General features: G+C 45.1%; 2 protein-coding genes across 3 annotated transcripts in view; one reads left to right on the forward strand and one right to left on the reverse strand.

Annotated features, from left to right (window-relative positions):
• The window catches only part of DNAJC2 (DnaJ heat shock protein family (Hsp40) member C2), a 30,890-nt gene extending 29,850 nt beyond the window's left edge, over positions 1-1,040 (reverse strand). Inside the window, exon 1 of one of the 2 annotated variants that reach the window (XR_015728794.1) lies at positions 843-1,039. Coding sequence is in view for 1 of the 2 variants with exons in the window: in XM_034433654.3 (XP_034289545.2) it covers positions 843-900 (58 nt within the window). In the remaining variant the exon portion in view is untranslated. Of the gene's footprint in view, positions 1-842 lie in introns of both variants that reach the window. The other variant, XM_034433654.3, reaches the window with a different exon arrangement.
• Positions 1,041-3,928: 2,888 nt separating this feature from the next.
• PSMC2 (proteasome 26S subunit, ATPase 2) lies at positions 3,929-22,501 on the forward strand. The gene is made up of 12 exons (XM_034433653.3): positions 3,929-4,289; positions 6,611-6,648; positions 7,117-7,198; positions 9,513-9,612; positions 10,187-10,318; positions 11,498-11,570; positions 11,694-11,789; positions 13,741-13,905; positions 16,882-16,969; positions 19,428-19,630; positions 20,981-21,077; positions 22,153-22,501. Exons 1-12 carry the CDS (start codon positions 4,220-4,222, stop codon positions 22,308-22,310), a joined length of 1,302 nt encoding a protein of 433 aa, XP_034289544.1. The 5' UTR covers positions 3,929-4,219; the 3' UTR covers positions 22,311-22,501.
• The last annotated feature ends 1,080 nt before the right edge of the window (positions 22,502-23,581 follow it).

A 23,581-nucleotide genomic window follows, 5' to 3' on the forward strand; every position in this document is an offset into this window, starting at 1 on the left:
GATAGAATATAAATAGATAGATAGAATATAAATAGATAGATAGATAGATGGATGGATGGATGAACTAGGTAGGTAGGTAGGTAGATAGATGATTAGAGATAGATGACAGATTGAGATGATAGATAGATGATAGATATGATATACACAGATGAGAGATATAGATAAGATAAATGATAAATGATAGTGAGAGATGAGAGAGAGATAGAATATAAATAGATAGATAGATAGATAGATAAACTAGGTAGGTAGGTAGGTAGGTAGATAGATAGAGATGACAGATTGAGATGATAGATAGATGATAGATATGATATAGATAGATGAGAGATATAGATAAGATAAATGATAGATGATAGTGAGAGATGATAGAATATAAATAGATAGATAGATGGATGGATGGATGGATGGATGGATGGATGGATGGATAAACTAGGTAGGTAGGTAGGTAGGTAGATAGATGACAGATTGAGATGATAGATGATAAATATGATATAGACAGATGAGAGAGATATATAAATGATAATAGATAGATGATAAGATAGATAGATATACAACAGATACTTTTATTAATACCAGTGGGGAAGGAGCTGCTGCTCCCCACCTTCTCCCCACTGGATTTCCTCATGGCCTCCTATCCATCTCCAGGCGAGGCCAGGCCAACGCTTCCTCAACTGTAGAGGCCCCGTAAATTCAACAGGGTAGAATCCAGCAGCAGACAGCCCCAGGGACCCCTACCCGGAAGACCAGACGCTGCCCAGAAGCCCCCCTCCACCCCGTCTCCCCTCCGGCCCCCCCTCCGCCCCCCCCTGGCCCGGGCGTCTCCCGCGGGAGGAGGCGGCACGTACCGGCCGATAAGGCTCTGGTGACGGCGGTGGCCTGGCCTTCGGGCGCCCCGCGAAGCATCTCGACCGGCGGCGTCGGCGTCGGCTTGGCTGGCCGGGATCGCTCGGCCCTGCTCGCGGGTTGCCAGGTGCCGGCGCGTGGAAGGGCCCGGGCAGTGCTTCCGGGTCGAAAGGTCAGCGCGGCTTTCTCTCTCTCTCCCCCCCTCCCTTCTGGGGGCAGGCGAGGTCGCGGGTGGGCGGGGAGGTTTATGGAGGGGGGCGCTATTTGCGCTCTCTCTCTCTCTCTCTCTCTCTCTCTCTCTCTCTGTGTATATATGTCTATATCTATTTTTCTTTCTTTCTTTTTCTTTCTGTTTTTCTTTCTCTGTTTCTTTTTCTATTTTTCCTTCCTTCCTTCCTTCTTTCCTCCTCCCGCCTCCCCCTCCTCTTTCTATATATTTATTTATCTCTCTTTTTCTTCCTTTCTCTCTCTTTCTTTTTCTCTCTCTCTCTCCCTCTCTCCCTGCCTCCCTCTCTCTCTCTCTATAGATACATATATATATTCTCTCTCACTGGGTATATATGTATATATCTATTTTTCTTTCTTTCTTTTTCTTTCTATTTTTCTTCCTTTCTCTCTCTTTCTTTTTCTCTCTCTCTCTCCCTCTCTCCCTGCCTCCCTCTCTCTCTCTCTATAGATACATATATATATTCTCTCTCACTGGGTATATATGTATATATCTATTTTTCTTCCTTTTTTCCCTTCCTTCCTTCTTTCCTCCCCCTGCCTCCCCCCCTCTATATATATTTCTTTCTTTCTCTTTTTTCTTTCTCTCTCTCTCTCTCTTTTTCTCTCTCCCTCCCTCTCTCTCCCTTCCTCCCTGCCACCCTCCCTCTCTCTCTCTGTAACACACACCCCCACACACATATTTATATACTCTCTCTGTATATATGTCTATATCTATTTTTCTTTCTTTCTTTTTCTTTCTATTTTTCTTTCTTTCTCTCTATTTCTTTTTCTCTCTCTCTCTCTCCCTCTCTCCCTGCCTCCCTCTCTCTCTCTCTATAGATACATATATATATTCTCTCTCACTGGGTATATATGTATATATCTATTTTTCTTTCTTTCTTTTTCTTTCTATTTTTCTTCCTTTCTCTCTCTTTCTTTTTCTCTCTCTCTCTCCCTCTCTCCCTGCCTCCCTCTCTCTCTCTCTATAGATACATATATATATTCTCTCTCACTGGGTATATATGTATATATCTATTTTTCTTCCTTTTTTCCCTTCCTTCCTTCTTTCCTCCCCCTGCCTCCCCCCCTCTATATATATTTCTTTCTTTCTCTTTTTTCTTTCTCTCTCTCTCTCTCTTTTTCTCTCTCTCTCCCTCTCTCTCCCTTCCTCCCTGCCACCCTCCCTCTCTCTCTCTGTAACACACACACCCACACACATATTTATATACTCTCTCTGTATATATGTCTATATCTATTTTTCTTTCTTTCTTTTTCTTTCTATTTTTCTTTCTTTCTCTCTATTTCTTTTTCTACTTTTCCTTCCTTCCTTTTTTCTTTCCTCCTCCCGCTTCCCCCCTCTCTATATTTCTTTATTTCTCTTTTTTTCTTTCTCTTCTTTCTTTTTCTCTCTCCCTCTCTCCCTGCCTCCCTCTCTCTCTCTATAGATACATATATATATTCTCTCACTGTGTATATATGTATATATCTATTTTTCTTTCTTTTTCCTTCCTTCCTTCTTTCCTCTTCCCACCTCCCCCTCTCTCTATATATATTTCTTTCTTTCTCTTTTTCTTTCTTTCTCTTCTTTCTCTCTCTCTCCCTTTCTCTCTCTTTCTGTCTCCCTGCCTCCCTCTCTATACATACATACATACATTCATACATACATATATATATGTTCTCTGTGTGTGCACGTATATATGTATATATCTATTTTTCTTTCTATTTTTCTTTCCTTCCTTCCTTCTTTCCTCCTCCCGCTTCCCCCTCTCTCTATATATATTTCTTTCTTTCTCTTTTTCTTTCTCTCTCTCCTTTTCTCTCTCTCTTTTTCTCTCTCCCCCTCTCTTTCTCGCTCTTTCTCTCCCTCTCTCCCTCCCCCCCTCTCTCTATATATTCTCTCTCTCTGTATATATATATATATATCTATTTTTCTTTCTTTTTCTTTCTTTCTCTCTCTTTTTCTTTCCTTCCTTCCTTCTTTCCTCCTCCTGCCCCCCTCTCTCTATTTCTTTCTCTCTCTTTCTCTCCCCCCTCTCTCTTTCTTTCTCTGTCTCTCTCTCTCTTTCCCTGCTGGAAGAGTTTGGGTCTCAATGAGATGAGATGGAGGTGGAAGAAAAGCAAAAGGAGGAGAAAAAAAAGAAAAAACACCAAGAAGGCAGGACAAGAAACAATGGATGGAAACTAATAAAGAAGAAAAGGATTTGAACTGCTGAACTGCCGACCTTCTGACCGACAAGCTCAGCATCTTAGCCACTGAGCCACCGCGTCCCAATTATATGTGTATACACCTATCTATATAATTGTGTCTGTATATCTATATACGGGGAGAGGGGGTTGGACTAGATGACCTGCAAGGTCCCTTCTATTAATCTGTTATCGCTTACAATATATAAGCGAGGGAAACTCCGAGAGGCAGCATTTATGACTTAAAATATGAAAAGGAAAGAGCACAATTAGTTAATAAGACTATATTAACTATATTATACTATATTAACTATATTAACTATAATAAGATTGTATTCACACAATCACACATATCCTCCCCATTACAGGATTAGACTTCAGTTCAAATTTTATCAGTTTTTGCCAAATTAATTTATGTCCAGTGAATTTATGTCACCCAGCATTAATAATACCCCAAATGAAAGCAAAAGACAAAAAAATCTCCCATATAGAATAGAATAGAATAAAAAATTTTATTGGGCAAGTGTGACTGGACACATAAGGAATTTGTCTTGTGTCATATTGTCATATCCCATAGGCCAGAGGTCTTCAAACTTGGCCGCTTTAAGACTTGCGGACTTCAACTCCCAGAATTCTCCAGCCAGCATTGCTGGCTGGAGAATTCTGGGAGTTGAAGTCCATAAGTCTTAAAGCGGCCAAGTTTGAAGATCTCTTGCCATAGGCATAACTGCCATTTATCCAGGGAAAAGGGGGAGAGAGAGGAGAGAGAGAGAAGAATCATAGAGTAGGTCCGTCCTCCATTTGCTTCCCCCGCGCGCTACTTCCGGCGGGACGTTTCCGCCGAGTCGCGGAAGGAAAGAAAGAAAAAGGCGAGGTGCTGCGTAATGCAAGAGCTGGTTCGGTAACATCTGCGCATGCGCCTCAGAGAGACACAGATTAAACCCGGATTTGGATATCGGGTTATCGAGCCAGCCGTTGGGAAGCCGCGATGCCGGATTATTTGGGGACCGATCAGCGCAAAACCAAAGAGGAGGAGAAGGAGGACAAGCCTATCCGTGGTAAAGAGCTTCCCCCAGGCCGTAATGCATAACCCGGTGGCTGCGTTCACACGACCCGGGTCGGGTCCATAGAGATGCGTGCACGCAAGCTTGCTTGGGCTGCTTCACGTGTAGTGGGTGGGGGGTGGGGGTGGGAAGCCAGTTTGTGATTCGGTTTCTTGGAAAGTGGGGTTGAAATAGCCTGGACACGGGTCTGGCGTGTTGTGTGAATGCAGTCACGGGGAGTTGGAGAAATGGAAACGCGCGTCTCCATTCATTCAGACGCTTTGGCTAGGGCTCCTTCGGATAATGCCAGTCGTAAAAGCTGAGATTTTGAAGGCCAAGTTGAAAAACGAAGGGCATTTATATATATACATAAATCAATCCGTGTTTACTTTTAACTCTCATCCTGGAGAGGGAACCGTAAACTACGTTTAAACCTAGTTGGAGTTGGGTTGGTAGCTCAAAACAGCAACCGGAGAGAAACAAAGCTAGGAGGGAGGTTGGGGACTACAGGGTAATTTTACTGTATTAGATAAAGGAGAACATTTGTAGCTCAGGGTTGAAATGAAGGGCCCTTGTGGCTCTCTGAGCTTGGTGGATTTATTGCAGACGTTTCCTTACCATACTAGGTAACATCATCAGTGCTAGGTAGTAGATAGATAGTAGAGATTGATAGGTGATGGATAGATGATACATCGGTAGGTAGATGGAGAGAGAGAGAGATGGAAAGATAGATGGAAAGATAGATGGATAGATTGGATGGATGGATGGATGGATGGATGGAAAGATGGATGGATGGATTGGATGGATGGAAAGGTAGATAGATGGAAAGATAGATGGAAAGATAGATAGATAGACAGATAGATGATAGATAGATAGATGGAAAGATGGATGGATGGATATATATATAGAGTCAATAAAGGAGAATATAGCTCAGGGTAGAAATGAGGAGTCCTTGGTGCTCTTTGAGCTTGGTTGTTGTTTTTGCAGACGTTTCCTTACCATACTAGGTAACATCATCAGTGCTAGGTAGTAGATAGATAGTAGAGATTGATAGGTGATGGATAGATGATACATGGGTAGGTAGATGGAGAGAGAGAGAGAGAGAGATGGAAAGATAGGTAGATGGAAAGATGGATGGATGGAAGGAAAGAGATAGATGGAAAGATAGATGGATGATTGGATGGATGGAAAGATAGATAGATGGAAAGATGGATGGATGGATGGATGATGGATGGTTTGGATGGATGGATGATGGATGGAAAGATAGATAGATGATAGATAGATAGATAGATAGATAGAAGGATGGATGGATGGATGGATGGATAGATATAGAGGCAATAAAGGAGAATATAGCTCAGGGTAGAAATGAGGAGTCCTTGGTGCTCTTTGAGCTTGGTTGTTGTTTTTGCAGATGTTTCATTACCATACTAGGTAACATCATCAGTACTAGATAGTAGATAGATAGTAGAGATAGATAGGTGATGGATAGATGATACATGGGTAGGTAGATGTAGAAATGGATGGATGGATGGATAGATAGATAGATGCAATAAAGGAGAATATTTATACCTCAGGGTTGAAATGAAGGGTCCTTGTTGCTCTCTAAGCTTGGTGGGTTTATTGCCCATGTTTCATTACCGTACTAGATAACATTATCAGTGCTAGGTAGGAGATAGTAGAAAAAGTTAGGTGATGGATAGATGATACATTGATAGGTAAGCAGGCAGGTAGGAGATAGATGGAAGGATGGGTGGATAGCTAGATAGATTGATAGATAGATATAGGGGCAATAAAGGACAATATTTGTAACTCAGGGTTGAAATGAGAGATCCTTGACCCAAATTGGGTAACATCACTGGCACTGATGATGTTATCTAGTATGGTAATGAAACGTCTGCAAGAAAATGAGCAAGCTCAGAGAGCACCAAGGACACCTCATAATTTTATTGTCTTATTCCTGGCAAAAGTGAGAAGATCTCAAGATGCTAAAATAATGTAAAAAAAAATCTGTTTTGTTTGCCATTAGTAGAGCATATTTATTTTTTAAAAAAATTATATTACGCCCCCTTTTTCTTCCACCAGGTGGGTTGAGTTCTAACGTTAGAAAAATGTGACTTTACAGGAAGTGTAATGGAGGCTTGGAACTGATTTCCAGTGGAGATTGTGGGTCAGTCCTCAGTAACTGAGTTTAAAAGTTCAAGGATATTTTTTTTGTTGTTGTTCTTTAAGGATGTATGAGTACTGATGATAAAACTGACTGACTGTATTAACCTGGTTTTCTATTGGGAAACAAAGTAAAACGTCATTTTTTCTAAATTATCTCTTATGTCTCTCAGCTTTGGATGAAGGTGATATCGCCCTGTTGAAAACCTACGTAAGTACTCCATGTAGCATTTCCAGCATAACTTTGAGAATCGGTTATAATGAAACATTTAGGAAGCGTCTGCATTAAATAAATCAATAAAGTTTCCAGAGGAATATTCACATTAACATTTTGCAGCTTTTTTTGGGGGTGGGGGGTAACTTTAATTGAGAAAGTGCTTTATGGCCTTTTAAAGATGAATTGATATTCAAACATGTTTTGGTTCACTTTCTATCTTTAAATCCATAGAGTATTGTCCTCTGAGTATTTTTTATATACAGACAGACATAGAATTGTCCAGAGTATATAAATCCTTCCATTCCCCATCACCCAGTCAGAGCTGAAGGAGTTTCTTGGATGAGAAGTGAAATGTCTTCAAATATTAAAAAAAAACTAGAACAGTTGCCACCGGAAAAAGCCTCTCTGTGACACGAATATTCCTCATTTCCCTCAAACTCTGTCAATCTTTTTCAAATCCAGGGCCAGAGTACCTACTCGAGGCAAATCAAACAAGTGGAAGATGACATTCAACAGTTGCTTAAGAAAATTAATGAACTCACAGGTACTTTTTTTAAAAAAAAATATTTTAGTGCTTTAGGAGCAGTAATCTTGTCTGATGCTGGCCTTGACAGTTGTTCCGAGTGCTGAATTTCCTAAGGGTTATTCTGTCATTTGTGGTAAGAAAAGCTCAAAAGTGGGAAGGAAGGTTAAGCAAAAAAACCTAAAAACAAATGAAAGTACTTCAACTGAGAGAGAAAAAGGGGAAGTAGAGAAGGTGGATCTCACATAAGAGAAGATGCTTAAATGTAGACTTGGGAATGTTGGCATTGTAAAAAAAAACAAAAAACTGGCACATATTACCACATGTGGTGGACCTGTATAAAGGCAAGGAAATTTTGGCTACAAATGCATATGTGGTTAGAAAAAAAATGACCAGACAACGTATAGAGTTTAAGCCAGAATTATTTTTACTAGGCATTATATCAGTTGGTGATGATAAAGGGACAATATACCTAATATTACACAACTTGACCGCAGCAAGAATTGTGTATGCGTAGCAGTGGAAGAGTGAAAACACCCGTTCAGAGGAGGAAATGATAAGGAAGATACTAGTCTGTGCGGAAATGGACAGACTAACGCTAAAAATAAAAGATAAAGGAGATACAGAATACTATGGGATAGTTTCTATCAATGGTTAGAAACACGAGGTAGAAGTTGGAATGTGAAAGAATCAGGTTAGGTGGACATGGAAAGAGATATTATGGAGGTATTAGAATGTAGGTATTAGAATAAGAGATAAGTTGACATACTACAATATAATGGTCGGAAATTACTGTACAACACTAGCACTGTTTAAAATAGTATGTACCGTGTTTTTCGGGGTAAAAGACGTACCTTTTTCCCCCCTAAAAGGGGGTGAAAATTTAGATGCGTCATACACCGAATGTAGCCCCGCCCACCCACTGGCTCCCACCCTTTCGCCTCTGCCTCCCAGCAGTTTACCTCCTTGCAGCAAACAGCAAGAAGAAACAGCTCGTTTCAGCTTCAGCACAGCCTAATTAGCACAGGTTGATTGGATCGGCCTCCCGACTCTCCGCTGTTTTGCTCTCAGCTGTTTTGCTGCGGCCTCTGCTGCTTGCTGCAAGGAGGTAAATTGCTGGGAGCAGATTTTTTTTTCTTGTGCTAATTAAGATATGCTGAAAATGAAAGTAAAGCAGGCTGTTTGCTGCAATGAGGCAAAATTGCTGGTAGGCAAAGGCAGATTTCTTTTTCTTGTTTTCCTCACCAAAAAAGGTAGGTGCGTCTTATAGTCTGGTGCGTCTTATAGTCCGAAAAATACGGTATGTTATTTTGTTTTTACCTTTGTTTCGTGGCAAGCGAAATACCAGGACAATTGCACTGTATTCAATATATTTATATGTAAACAATAAAAATATATTTTTTTTAAAAAAAGAAAAAAAAAACCCAGCAAGAATCTCCATAGAAAATCGGGGTGACGCTCTCATTAAGAGCAAGATTTAGGATCTGGGATGCCCCAGTTAAAATCAAACTAACGCAGAGTTCCCCCAACCTTTTTTGGCTTTGCGGATCGGAGGGACGGGAAGGGATGGTTCCACACGAGCGGCGGGCAAGCGTGCGCGAGCAGTTCCATTCCCACGAATAGCGGGTACGTGCGCCCACCGCCCACACCAAACAAAGCGTGCACGCTGCGCTTTCCTGCTGCTTGCACAAGTGGGGATGCAATTGTGTGCGAGCAAAGAAAGGTCCACGGCCTGGTTTTGAATGTCTCAAGGCCCAGTTCTGGGCCGGGGACTTCCTGTACTCAAGAATGACTTTTCTGGGTACAGAAAAGAGCGCTTCAATGTTTTCTATTGACCTTGTAACATTGTCACACTGTCTTGGCTGCGAACATCTGCAGGCACCTACCTTCTTCTCTTGTCCAAACAACAAAAGCGGCAGCATCCCGCAAGCTCCGCCCCTTTGGGAATGCGTGAGTGACATCGCCACAGTTGCATTAAAGGGGTGGAGCCTATGGTATGCTGCTTTTTTTTTTTTTCAGATTGGCCCTTTCCACCCATCCCTTTCCCCACCATTGCTTTTGACCACGGCTCTCCGAATTTGCCCACTTGAAGGCATTTGCGGACTTCAACTCCCAGAATTCTTCAGAATTGAAGTCCCAAGTCTTTTAAGGTTGCCAAGTTTGGAGACCCCCCCCTCCTTTTGACCCTACTCTAGCCCTGACTTTAAAGGAAGATTTATTTTTGTCTTGTTTGAGTTGACTTGCGAGTTGTAAATTTGCGGCAGTAAGCTAAATGCTGGAATATATATTGTGCTGATTAATATGGCAAAATGGCTCCTTTTTTTCTCTCCTGTAGGCATTAAAGAATCAGACACTGGCCTGGCACCACCTGCTCTGTGGGACTTAGCTGCCGATAAACAAACTCTTCAGAGCGAGCAGCCGCTGCAGGTGGCCAGGTATATTGTAATCATAATAAATAACAATATTGTTGTTCAATCAGTGATGCAGCTAAGCCAAAAGGAAGAGCGTTCAGTCCTTTGTACATGACTCCTCTTGTTAAAGGGTGAAATTATCTTAAGTCATCATCTCCCTTGAAAGACTTTGCTGGATGTGAATGAGAGGAATTCACAGTAACTTAATAAAAAGGGGTTTTTGTTGGGACAAGGAGTCCTCTTCATGCTCTTGGGAAGCCTAGGTCAGAACATTCTGTGCCAATGTGGTTTATTCAATAAAGTTTTATACTCCTGGTAAAAATAATCTCCCAGGAGTTTTCTTTTTCTGGATTCGCCAACTGGACAGTAGGCACTTACCCTCCTATGATGATACCTTTAATAGTGTCAAATATGTACCTATCCCAGGTCCTTAGGAAGGACTTTGATAGGTGGTCAGAAATGCCACATTCAGTCTGAACATCAGTCTGACGATGCAACGGACCATTTGAAGAAGAATAAAATCTGGCTGTGAATGACACTTGGCTGAATGCTGGCAGATTGAACCTGATTTATCGACTCCTTTTCCTCTTTGGCTTAGGTGTACAAAGATCATCAATGCGGATTCTGAGGACCCCAAGTACATTATCAATGTTAAACAATTTGCCAAGTTTGTGGTGGATCTCAGTGACCAGGTGGCCCCCACCGACATTGAAGAAGGAATGAGAGTTGGGTGAGTTGGCTTTAATCTCCCTGGGATTGAGCTAGTTACCGTCTTCCTCTGTTTTCTTATGGTCGTCGGGGTGCAAAATGCAGCCCAGCTTTATAATTATTGCAACATCTAGCTGGAACTGACGACAGTCATTTCCCTAAGCATCGTATAGATTCATATAGGGACTATGTAGCATCATATAGAAAACAGCCTATTCCTCTGAAATAGTAACCCGTTGTAAAGTGCCTCAGTTGCAGGTTAATATAGCAAAAATTGGAAAATCTGAGGGGAATTCTAACCCTGATATAGTTCAGGGGTGTCAAACTCAAAGCCCGGGAACTGGATGCGGCCCGCGGGGATGCTTCGATCAGGGCCACCCTGGAAACAGTGGACCAGCCCGTGGTGCCTCTGCCAGCAAAAATGGAGCTCAGGAGGGCGGCCCTCCCGAGCTCCATTTTCGCTGGCAGAGGGTTGCAGGAGGCCATCACAGCAAAAAATGGAGCTCGGGAGCCCGTTTTCGCTGGCAGAGCGCTCGGGACACCACAGGTGTCCCCGACATGAGTGATATCGAGCTGGCCATGCCCAGCCTGGCCACGCCCACCCCTTTCCACCAAGGGGAAACAAACACAACCTTGATGCGGCCCTCAATCAAATCGAGGTTGACACCCCTGATGCAGATGGTTTGCCATGCAGTTAGTTTTGTTCTGTCAGGCCTGGAAGCCATCTTTTGAATTGGGCCTTCAGGCCTGCCACATTTACTACCGTGGGAAACTGAGAGGGGGAATTGTGTGGAGCCAGGGTGATACGTAGTCATAATAACATTCCTTTCTCAGAGAGTCAAGGACATCTTGCCCTGCACCTGGAGGGGTGTGACTGGGAGGCATCTCCAGTTGGGACGGTGGTTTGATTAGACCACGTGATGGACATTATTGTGGGTGCTGGGCAGGAACTGGAATTTTTACTTGGGTGGGGAAAACCTGGAAGTTTTCGGATTCGGGTTTTCCCAGATGTGCCAATATGACATCTCTAATAAAATGGAACTTTTGAGGAACCTCAAGCCTCAGAGTTTTCTTTCGTTGGGGGTGTCACTTGGAACCCTGACAGCATGTCAATATTTCTCTCTTAACATGCCAGAGGAGTGTTTCGAGAAGCTTTAAAAAGACATATTCAAAACAAGCCTTTTTCCGTTTCTTTATGCAGCGTGGACAGAAACAAATATCAGATCCACATCCCGCTACCTCCAAAGATCGACCCGACGGTCACGATGATGCAGGTGAAGACATCTCTTCCTTCTTCTTGGTTCCTCTTAACTTTTCCCATCGGTGGTTTTTTTCCCCCACCTGGACGATCTGAGAGGCTTCCGACTGCCTGACGGACATCTTGTTTTCTCACGCAGGTGGAGGAAAAACCGGATGTCACCTACAGCGACGTGGGAGGATGCAAAGAGCAGATCGAGAAGCTGAGAGAGGTGGTGGAAACGCCCTTGCTTCACGTGAGGATTCACTCTTAAATTGGACAGTACGCGGTAAACTCGGCTTCGGCCAGCAGAAAGGTGTAAACTGCGGTTGCTCCTTCTGTGGCTTCTTTATTGGGCATTTTTATAAGGCCTGGTGGCTTGTTCCTCTCCTAAACGAAACAGGTTCAGATGCCACGGTTGGTGGCTGGCTTCTGATCTTGGTTTGCTGGGAGAAAGAAGTCAAAAGTCAGTGCCAACAAACAAGGGAAGGCAATTAATAGGCGCCCGCTGGTTATCTTCTTCTTCATTTCACTTGCCAGAACTTTTATAGCAGGGCTATTAAACTCAGTTTCGTTGAGGGCCATATCGGGGTTGTGTTTGACCTCGGAGGGCCGGGGGGAGGCATGGCCACAGGTGTGACACGGGATTTGGTGGCCAAGTGCTAAAGCAGGATTTCCCTGAGACCTTCCCTCACCCTTCCTTCCTTCCTTCCTTCCTTCCTTCCTTCCTTCCTTCCTTCCTTCCTTTTCCTTCCCTCTTCATTCTCCTTTCTTCTTCCTTCCCCTCCTTCCTTATTTTTCCTTCCTTGCTCTCTTCCCGTCTTCCCATTTTTTTCTTTGTTTTTCCTCTTTCCCTTTCTCCTTTCCTTCTTGGATGCTCAAATGCAAAAGGGGAAACATTTCTCCTTTTGTTTCGTTTTTAGTTTTTTTTTTTTTGATAGCCCTCTGCCAGCGAAAACGGAGCTCTGGGGGGCGGGGCGCATGCAACCCCCCTGAGCTCCGTTTTCGCTGGCAGAGGCACTGGAGGGCCAGTCCTTTGCTGTTCCAGGCCGGCCCCGCAGGCCAGATCTAAGCACCCCGCGGGCCAGATCCGGCTTGTGGGTCTTGAGTTCGACACCTAGGATTGCAATTTGCACACTCCATGCTATATCAAGGGGAAATAAAATCTTAAAACATCCGCAGAGCCCAAAATTGCATACGCTTGAAATATTGGAAGCCTTCATGAGTGCCAATTTGGCATTGGATCCTTTATTTTGCGACTGCTACTGCTGTACTGCAGGCAGTCCTTGACTTGTGGAGCCCCAAATTTCTGTTGCTAAGCAAGGTGCTGGTTAAGTGAGCTTTGCCCCATTTTACGACCTTTTTTTTGCCACAGATGTTAAGTGAATCACTGCTGTTAAGTGAAACATGCAGCCATTAAGCAAATCTGGCTTCCCCCATTCCTGCCTGGGAAGGTCATTTGATCATGTGACTGTGGGGATGCTGCAGCGGTCAGAAGTGTGAAAAATGATCATAAGTCATTGCCCCCCCCCCCCGTGCCGTTGTAACTTTGAACGGTCACGAAACAAATGGTTGTAAATCAAGGACTACCTGTAGATATGATTTTTGCCAACTCTGTTGGTTTTTCTATCTCCTTTAAAAACTGAATGGGTTTGTGATCATTCTGTCAGCACTTCAAGCTGCATTTACTCTAGTGCTGACATAAGAAGGAGAAGTGGAGGCATCTGGAAAGGGACGTTTGACTTTTCACCTACTTATTTTCCCTGGAGATAATATCCCCTAGGAGATGGGATGGGAGGGGGGAAATTCCTTTGAGCTGGAGCAGTAGATTAGGGGTAGAGTGACTTGGAAGATGGCCAATGAATGCAGAGGAGTGGGGAAAAGAAAGGGAGGGTTTTGGGTCAGGAAGTCAGTGTTGGCTATGATGGAGTCGGAGTTAGAATGTCGTGCTTAATAAATGGGAGTTTTTCATCAAAGACTTTGTTTGAAATGCAATTTATTTGAGACGACCTCGAAACCTGACACATTCATTGATAGCATTTCAATTAATAACCTTACAGCAGTCTTTGTCTCCTGGAAATCTCTTTGCTCCGGTCTATTGGCGGGTAGAAGTCGGTGATGGAATTGTGACCATTCTAGAGATTTTAATCCCAATTCTTTTGTTGTTGTTGTTTTTTTTCTTTCTCTTTCTCCCCCTACGATTACAGCCAGAACGATTTGTCAATCTTGGGATTGAACCTCCCAAAGGAGTCCTTCTCTTTGGCCCACCTGGGACAGGCAAAACTCTCTGTGCTCGAGCGGTCGCTAACAGGACGGATGCTTGCTTCATCCGAGTGATTGGGTCCGAGCTGGTGCAGAAGTACGTGGGAGAGGTAATGGAGAACACCGAGGAATACCTTGCAAGCTGGATTCTGTTGTTTTTAATGCTTGGCTACTCTCTAGGTCAGCGGTCACCAACTGGCAGTCCGTGGACCACTGGTGGTCTGCAAGAAAATTTTGGTGGTCCGCAGAAAAATTATTTGCATTTTTATATTGCACTAAACCAGGGGTCCTCAAACTGGGCCGGATACATGCAATGAACGTTTGTGTTGCTGCAGAGAGTCTCCCCCTTCTTTTGTGCGGGTCGGAGGGGGGCAGAAATTCCAACTTGGGGTCTGCTTCAGCCTCCTGGTGCGGGGCTTTGGGTGAAGGCTGGAGGGAAGCGCTCCTGGTGGCGAAGAGCCAGAGGGCCTCGTTCCACAGGGACAACATCGTGGCCTGGAACTGGCTGACCATCTCAGCCCGCTGAGCCTCCAGGCGCCGGTACCTGGCCTTACACATGACCACCTTGCCACGCCCACCCAGACGGTCACTAGTCAGATCATATTAGTGGTCCGCGGGATTTAAAATTATGAATTTAGTGGTCCCTGAGATCCGAAAGGTTGGTGACCCCCTGCTCTAGATCAACGTTTCTCAAACCTTGCCTGTTCGTTGGACTTCAGCTCCCAGGAATCCCTGAGCCGTTCCCCATGCTGTCTGGGGAATTCTGGGCATTGAAGTCCACCCATCTTCAAACAGATAAGATTGAGAAACACTGCTCTAAATCATCCCAGGTTTTTCTGTTTGCTCCCTGGTGCAGAATGTTACAGGTTCCCTATTTAGTAGGATGTGGTTTTGTTTCGATGGGTTTTTCCCTCCCCCTTGTCTGCTCTGTTGTATGACTTAATCATGAGCATGTTGTGGCTCGCCAGGCAGACTCAGACGATGAGGAGGTTGGGGAGGAGCTTGGGCCAGTCTTGGAGTCTGGGGAAGGCTCTGATGGATGCTCTGCTTTGGAAGCAGAGAGAGAGCCAGGGCCGTCAGACATTTCCCAGCTGCCTTCAGAGTCGGAGATAAGTGGGGAAGAAGAACAGCTGGGGCCTGTTGCGCGTATGCGCAGAGCTGTCAGGACAGGAGAACAATTGAGTACCAGGAGCTGACTCGGAAAGAAAGGCACACATGGATGCTGAATGGCCCCTCCCTGGCTGGGGAATAAATGGAAGCTAAAGGGGAGTACAACCATTCAGATTTATTCATGTCTCAGAGCCTGCTTGCGGCCCTTCAGCGGCCTGTGCAGCTGGTAGCTGATTCCGACAGCGAGGAGGCTGGTGTGGGGCTGCACCAGCAGCCTGTGCAGCTGGCACCCGAGTCGGACAATGAGGAGGCTGGAGACAATGTGGTGCTAGGTGCGGGGATTCAGCCAGGGCCTTCAGAACCTCCAGAAGCTCCCATAAGTGAAGAGGAAGAAGAGGAGGAGCCTCTTCTCGATGCACGGGCGCGCAGAGCTGCCAAAAGGCAGGAGTGGCTCCTCAGGAGGAGGTCTCCTCGAGAGTAAGGCTTGGGGTTAATTGGCCACTCCCTTAGCCTATTTAAGGAAGGACGACGACTGAGGCAATTTGCAGGGAACAACTTCGTTCACTCTCCTTCACGTCCTGATCTTAGTTCTCTTATCAGCTTCCTGCAAATTGCTTCTGGGCTTTCTGCCAACCATAGTAAAATTACGATTATTTATTCTTTGGATTCTTGTAGGCTGTTAAGAAAGATAATGAACAGCCTTTGTTTGAAAAAGACTGATTTAATTTAGTAAACTAAGGTTTGTACGGACTTTGTGTGTGCTGCGTCCTTTGGGGTCCGTAGCTGAGGCAGAACACTTCTTGAGAGAGTTTGATTTATAGCTCTGTGGCTGGAAGCTCCCGCCCTGGCAATTATCCAAGGATTGATAAGGTCTGTGAATGCAATTAACCCTTGGCAGGATTATTGCCTGGACTTTTCTGCGGGGGAATGCCGTGAATTCCCAGTAGCTAAATAAAGAGGATTTTTTTGGGACAAGGGGTTCTGCTAAGGCTGGGTTAGAACACAGGGCTGGAACTTCATGACAATGGCTTGTTTTTGAGCACATGTACTCAAAACCGTATTTATCAAGTAAAGCGCACGTGAAAATTCCAACCAGTGGAACTGCTTGAGAGTGCTCCATCACTGGAGGCGTTTAAGAGGAGACTGGCTATCCAATTGTCTGAAATGGTATAGGGCAGTCATGGCTAACCTTTTTGCCATCGCGTGCCTGCACCCATAACTATATGCCCTGCCCCCGCGCATGCACGTGTGACACCCCCCCTCCCGTGATGGCATGGTAGGCCCGTTTTTTGCTCTCCCCAGCCTCCAGAGCCTTTCTGGAAGTCTGGGGAGGGCTAAAACAGCCTTCCCCACCCTCCCCGGAGGCCCTCCGGAGGCCGAAAGTGGCCTGTTTGCCAACTTCTGGTGGGACCGGAAGGCCTGTTTTTTTGCTGTCCCCAGCCTCCAGAATCTTTCTTGGAGGCTGGGAAGAGAGGAAAACGGGCCTTCCCCATCACCCCCCCCCCCCCGAGGTCCTCCGGAGGCAGGAAACAGCCTGTTTCCCAGTGGGCCCAGAAGGCCCCAAAATCAGTTGGCCATTGTGCACATGCATGTCCGGGCTGAGCTCGCATGCCAACTGATATGGCTACATGTGCCACCTGTGGCACGCGTGCCATAGGTTCGCCATCACGGATATAGGGTTTCCTGCTTGAGCAGGGGGTTGGACTAGACGACCTCCAAGGTCCCTTCAACTCTGATCATGGTGATCTTCCTGTTGGATGTGGGAATTTTGCAACTAATACAACTTTATATTTGTAAATGATTTTGATCTCAAGCTATTCTGTTGGGTCAAGTAGAATAATGTGGGATCCATTTTTTTGAAATTTTAAGTGGCATAGCAGATCAGGGCGCAGACAATATATATATGTATGTATGTATGTATGTATGTATGTATGTATGTATATATAGTCATGTTTTCCTCCTTTTCGGTTTTATAGGGTGCTCGAATGGTTCGGGAGCTGTTTGAAATGGCAAGGACTAAAAAGGCATGCCTCATTTTCTTCGATGAAATTGATGCCATTGGAGGTTGGTGTCGACGTATATTTCTCCGATTCTTCATATAACATTGTGTGGGAGATATACCAGGCTGAGCCTGAGGGAGGGGTCAAAGGCGTCATAAGTCATGAGTCCCTGCACACCCACAAGAGATCTAAGTCCCTCCCACCTTGAATGCCTTTCTTATCTCCCGCTCTTTTTCCCTTAACGGTTGCTTGGCCAGATTCTTGTAGAGAACTTAAGCTTGCAATAAATCTTTATGCTCATTTGAACTCCCTGAACCTCCTGATTTCCCCGAATGCTGGACACATTGACTGTGAATCTTCTTGGTTTCTAATAATGTAAATAAAACTGCTTCTGTCTACCGAGATTCTCAGTCATCCAGGTCATGGTTGTCCCAAATCCCCCCCAAAGAGGATTTTTCAACTGGATTTTCTGGTATTTCTTTGGAGACTTTTCGCTTGTCATCCAAGAAGCTTCTTCAGCTCTGACTGGATGGTGGGGGAATGGAAGGATTTATATTCCTTGCAGATAGTTGGTCATTTGCATCCTTTTAGAGGGTCGTTGAGGCCACTTGGAGATTTATCTGTGTCCTCAGGATCACCTGAGTAGTGCAAATGGTTCCTGTAGTCTGCAATTTTTTCCTCTGGAAATCCATTCCTATTCCCACACCATGTTCTGTCCCCGTCTCACACACGCACACAAACAGTCAGCCAGGAGGTAAATAAAACTTGCAGACAATAAATTCCTTCGATAACAGGATTGGCAGCAACCTAGTAGCTGTTTACCAAGAACTTTACTCACAGAGAACCAAAACAAATACACAAAGCCACAGAATTGTCAAGTCCAGTCCGTATTAAATCCAAGGCAGGCAGATAACGTCGTTTCAGAGATACAATGCGACTCGCTAGTTGTTTAGTTTTGTCCGTCACAGAGCCTAAATGGCCACCACACCCCCTTTTATCCCCTGTGGGGTGTGGTCTGATGACTCAGCTTAATCTCTGGCACGCCTCCTTTTCTGCTGTGTGCACTTGTCTCTCCGACGCTGGCGTGGATCCAGCCAAGACTTATCTCTGTCACTGTCCGACTGCGACTGCTTGGCGATACCTGGCTCCTGGCCAATCTCTTCTCCTTGGGGAGACATCTGAGGCATTGCCAGAGAGGAGGGAGGCCTGGCCAACTCCTCTCCTTCACTTTCGGAGCCTTCTCCCTCCAATAAGACGGGCTCACGGGTCGGAGTCACAACACACCATTCCAAGGCTGTTCATCCCAAATTGAACAGCTAAAAGTCTGTAGAGATTCTCAGTCATCCAGGTTATGGCTGTTCCACAGGTACTTTTTCAGGAGGCACCTGGACTTCCTTGTTTTTTCTTTTGAAGACATTTCACTTCTCATCCAAGAAGCTTCTTCAGCTCTGACTGGATGGTGGGGGAATGGAAAGAGAGTCGTTGAGGTGATGGTGAGGACACAGATAAACCTCCAAGAGGCCTCTCTAAAAAGAATGCAAATGACCAGCTGTCTGCAAGGAGTATCAATCCTTCCATTTCCCACCATCCTATTGGAGCTAAAGAAGCTTCTTGGGTGAGAAGCGAAACGTCTTCAAAAGAAAAACCCGAAAGTCCAGTTGACTCTTTAAAAAGCACCTTTGGGAAAACACTGCTTCGTTCTCAAGAACCTCCTTTCGTTCTGACTTAGGCTTCCCGAGACAGTAAAAAGCACACGATTAATCCCCAAAACCCTCTCTTTATTTCAACGGCTGTGAATTATTGTTCATTCACCGCCCGTAATGGAGTCACAAAGAGTAAAGAGTCCGACAGAAGTCTGCCACAGTCCTTCAGGATAAGGCTGATAAGCACCCACCTTTATCTCCCTTGACACACTGCCAAAGACCTAATTGGCAGTTAGCTTTGCAAGGCCACACGGAGCACAGAGTCAAAACGGAGCTTCAGAATTTAAACCGACCAACATGAACAACGTTGCTTCCTACAAAGGCTCATGTGCTTTTGCTGCTCCTTTATGTCTTATGGGAGGGACCAATCATCTCCAACCCTTACTCCTGAGTCGTCCCTTTTGTTTTAACTGTTCTTGCCTTTTGGCAGCCCTGCACATGCATGCACAGGGAACAGGCTTCCCCTGTTCCTCTGCCTTGCTGATGTTTGACTCGAGGCTCCGGAGTCAGCACATAACTCCCAGATGGCCCTGGCCCCCTCTCTGCCTCCGACGCAGAGCCCTCATCAGAGCCTTCCCCAGACTCCAGGACTGGCCCATGTTCCTCCCCAATCTCCTCACTGTCCGACTCCGCTGCCAACTCCTTAGGCCGCCAGCGGATCACAACACCTTTCTCTGGATCGTTACCCCTTGTTCTCCTTTGCTCTTAATTCATCCGTAAAATAACCAGCACGAGCAGTCGGTGTTGACAGCGTGGGATCAAAACCTCGCCTGGATTTTAGTCAGGCTATCGTTCTAAAGGGCTTTGTTTCTTTTTTAGGCGCTCGCTTCGATGATGGGGCCGGAGGAGACAATGAAGTCCAGCGCACAATGCTGGAATTGATCAACCAACTCGATGGCTTTGATCCGAGAGGGAATATCAAAGTGCTGATGGCAACGAACAGGCCGGATACTCTCGATCCAGCATTGATGAGGCCTGGAAGATTAGATAGGAAGATTGAATTTAGCCTACCGGATTTGGAGGTTTAGAATGCTTTTATTCTTACATAATGTCGGTGATGACGATGATGAATGGTATAGTCCCAATGGTGCAGGTAGTCCCCGACTTACGACCACAACGGAGTCCAAAATTTATGTTGCTAAGTGAGACATTTGTTGAGGTTTGCTCCGTTTTACAACGGTCCTTGCCACCTTTGTTAAGTGAACCACTGCAGTTGTTAAGTTAGTCACGCGGTTATTAAGTGAGTCTGGCTTCCCCCATTGACTTTGCTTGTCAGGAGGTCGCAAAAGGGGATCATGTGATCCCGGAGACCCTGCAACCGTCATAAATAGGAACTAGTTGTCCAGCATCCGAATGTATACAGCTCCTGACCATGGCGGATGCTGCAATGGTCGTAAGTGTGAAAAATGGTCCTAAGTCACTGTTTTCAGTGCCGTTGTAACTTTGAACGGTCACTAAACGAACCGTTAAGTCGAGGACTACCTGTATTCCAAATAATTCAAGGCGGTGAACATCTCCAATACATCCCCATATGTTCCTATTTTCCCCCACAATAACTCGTGAGGTAAATTGGGCTTGAGACAGAGAGCGACGGGCCCAATGTCACCCAATTGGCTTCATGGCTGAGGCAGGACTTGAACTCGTAGCCTCCCATTTTCTAGCCTGGTGCTTTTGACCAGACTGGTTCTCACATAGCTGTTCCACATTCTGTTCTTTTACCCCGCAACACTCATTCACCCCTACCCACATTTCATCATGTTTTCCATTCTTCAGCCTCTTTTGTTGTTGTTAGTTGCGAAGTCGTGTTGGACCAACCGCGACCCCCATGGACAACGTTCCTCCAGGCCTTCCTGTCCTCTATCACCCCCAGAGTCCATTTAAGCTCACACCGACTGCTTCAGTGACCCCATCCAGCCACCTCGTTCTCTGCTATCCCCTTCTTTTACCCTCAATCTTTTAACAACTCCCCCCTCCCCAATAATCCCTTGCGGGGTGGAGTCTGGGCAGTTGAATGGAGCTGAGTGTTTATTGGCCGGATGCCTTTCCTGTCACCAATGCGGAGTTTTCTTCAGCAGATATATTCTCATTGTGCCCAGAGAGAGAGAGAGAAATAGCTGCCTCTACCTAGGATCGAACTCACAGCTTCCTGATTGTGAGGGCGAGAGCTCCGCCTCTAGGCCGCCGCACCACTCATCCTCACTTGCGCACAATGGCATGGTCAAAACTCTGTCTTGCCTTTCTTAGGAAGACAAGTCGTCTTGATCTGAGCCAGGAGAGTCCGTCTTTAAGGGAGCTCAACATCTGCTAAACCCTTTTTGAATTATTTCAGTTATGTTTATTATAAACAAACCCTGGTTTCTTACTTTCTTTAGGGAAGAACTCACATATTCAAAATCCACGCCCGTTCCATGAGCGTTGAAAGAGACATAAGGTTTGAATTGCTGGCTCGGCTGTGTCCCAATAGCACCGGTAAGTTAAGCATTAGCAATAGCTCTCAAGCGAAGCGAAGCGAAGCCCCATCCGTGGACCCCCTTCGGTCCACGGAAAAATCTGCCCCCACGGAAACCAGTCCCTGGCGCCCGAAAAGTTGGGGGACGCTGCTTTACAGATCTAAGCGGTTTACAGAGCCAAACCTATTGCCCCCAACAATCTGGGTCGTCATTTTATCGACCTGGGAAGAACGGAAGGCTGAGTCAATCTTGAGCCGGTCAGGATCGAACTCCTGGCAATGGGCAGAGTTTGCCTGCAATATTGCGTTCTAACCACTGTGCCTGCATGGCTTAAGATAGCAATAGCACTTAGAGTTATATACCGCTTCACAGTGCTTTACCGCCCTCTCTAAGCGGTTTACAGAGGTGGCTTGTTGCCCCCCAACAATCTGGGTCCTCATTTTACCAACTTCAGGATGGAAGGCTGAGTCAACCTTAAGCCTGTCAGGATTGAACTCCTGGCAGTGGGCAGAGTCAGCCTGCAATACGGCATTCTAATCACTGCGCCACCAGGAAGGAGAATGAGAAAGGGAAGAAGAGAGGGAAGGAAGGAAGGAAGGAAGAAAAGGAGCGAGCAGCAATAGCACTTAGACCTCGGAAGGATGGAAGGCTGAGCCAATCTTGAGCTGGTCAGGATCAAACTCCTGACAGTGGGCAGTTTGCCTGCAATACTGCATTCTAACCACTGCGCCAACACAGCTCCTATCATCGTAGTTTTTGTCGGGTTGTGCTCTCGTGTGCTTTATTATGCTTCATGTTGTTTTTAAATCCATTTTTTTTAATGAAATTTTATTGAGTAAAGAATATATTACATTTCAAACTCTACGGTTCGGCAACGTGTAGTCATCTTGTATATTTACATATATGGAATCTAATCAATTATCTAGGTATTATACAATTTATATGTAAACCTTGTAAAATTGAACACATAATACAACAATAATATATAGATTAATTAATAATTATACATTGTCCTAATGAGAGTTAACTTTTGCATTTATTTTTCAACCACCTATACCACAAATCCATTTTTTTTATTCCTCCACCCCGCACAGGTGCTGAAATCCGCAGTGTCTGTACAGAGGCGGGTATGTTCGCTATCCGAGCAAGGCGAAAAATTGCCACCGAGAAGGACTTCCTGGACGCGGTGAACAAAGTCATCAAGTCCTACGCCAAATTCAGCGCTACCCCCCGATACATGACCTACAACTAAGTTTGTATCTTTCATATAACTCTTTGAGTTTGTTTCTGGGGAGTGTTTTTTGTGTTGTAGCTGGACCTAGTAGAAGTAAAAAAAAAAAGAAAAGAAAGAAAAAAATGACATTCCAACTTAATGTGGTTGTCCTTATTGAAAGTTGTAAACTAGCTTTATTGTGATATTCAATAAAGAGATCAAACTCCTGACTTTTAATGCTTCTTAATTTACTTTCTAAATTGAGCCATGGTGGCGCAGTGGTTAGAGGGCGGTACTGCAGGCTACTTCTGCTGACTGCCAGCTGCCTGCAATTCTGCAGTTTGAGTCTCACCGGCTCAAGGATGACTCAGCCTTCCGTCCTTCCGAGGTGGGTAAAATGAGGACCCAGATTGTTGGGGGCAAGAGGCTGTGTAAACAGCTTAGAGAGGGCTGCAAAGCACTGTGAAGCGGTATATATGTCTAAGTGCTATTGCTAAAGCAAATGTAAAACTGTTTAGGTTTCAATTAAGCCAGGAACACTTTTGAGAAGAGCACAATGGCGCCTTCTGCACACAAATAAATGGTACACGAGATGATTTCTTCCAGCTGGTTTCAAGACTAGAACCGACCATTTCATGCTGGAGCAATGAAATTAATTTTTAACAAAGGAGGAAAATTAGAATGAGAAGATAAAAGTTAGAATAAGAAGGTATTGTACCCTGGTTAATGCCTTTATTGTAAACCAACGTTGGCCAACCTTGGCAACTTTTTAAGACTTGTGGACTTCCAACTCCCAGAATTCCATGCTGGCTAGGGAATTCTGGGAGTTGAAGTCCACAAGTCTTAAAAAGTTGCCAAAGTTGGACATCCCTGTTGGAAGCAGTGGATGAAGCAGTGAAAGCCCAACATACTATAGATTACCATATACCATATACCAACATGAAGGAATTACCGTATTTTTCGGAGTACAAGACACACTTTTTCCCCCTTAAGAGAGGGTGAAAATTTGGGTGCATCTTATACACTGAATGTAGCCCCATGCACTCGCCGGCCCCCACCCTTTGACCTCTGTCTCCCAGCAATTTGCCTCCTAACAGCAAACAGCCCGTTTCAGTTTCAGCACAGGCTGATTAGCACAAGCAGCTGATTGTCGGTTGGATTGGCCTCCCAACCATCACCTGTTTCAGGCTGCAGGGATTGCCTATTGCCGCCCCCATGCGCCCCATTTTGCTGTTTGCTGCAAGGAGGCAAATTGCGGGGAGGCAGAGGCAGATTTTTTTTTCTTCTGCTAATCAGACTGTGCTGAAACT

The sequence above is a fragment of the Pantherophis guttatus genome, chromosome 7, assembly GCF_059756535.1.
Source record: "Pantherophis guttatus breed Tessera chromosome 7, ASM5975653v1, whole genome shotgun sequence".
Taxonomy (NCBI): Eukaryota; Metazoa; Chordata; class Lepidosauria; order Squamata; family Colubridae; genus Pantherophis; species Pantherophis guttatus.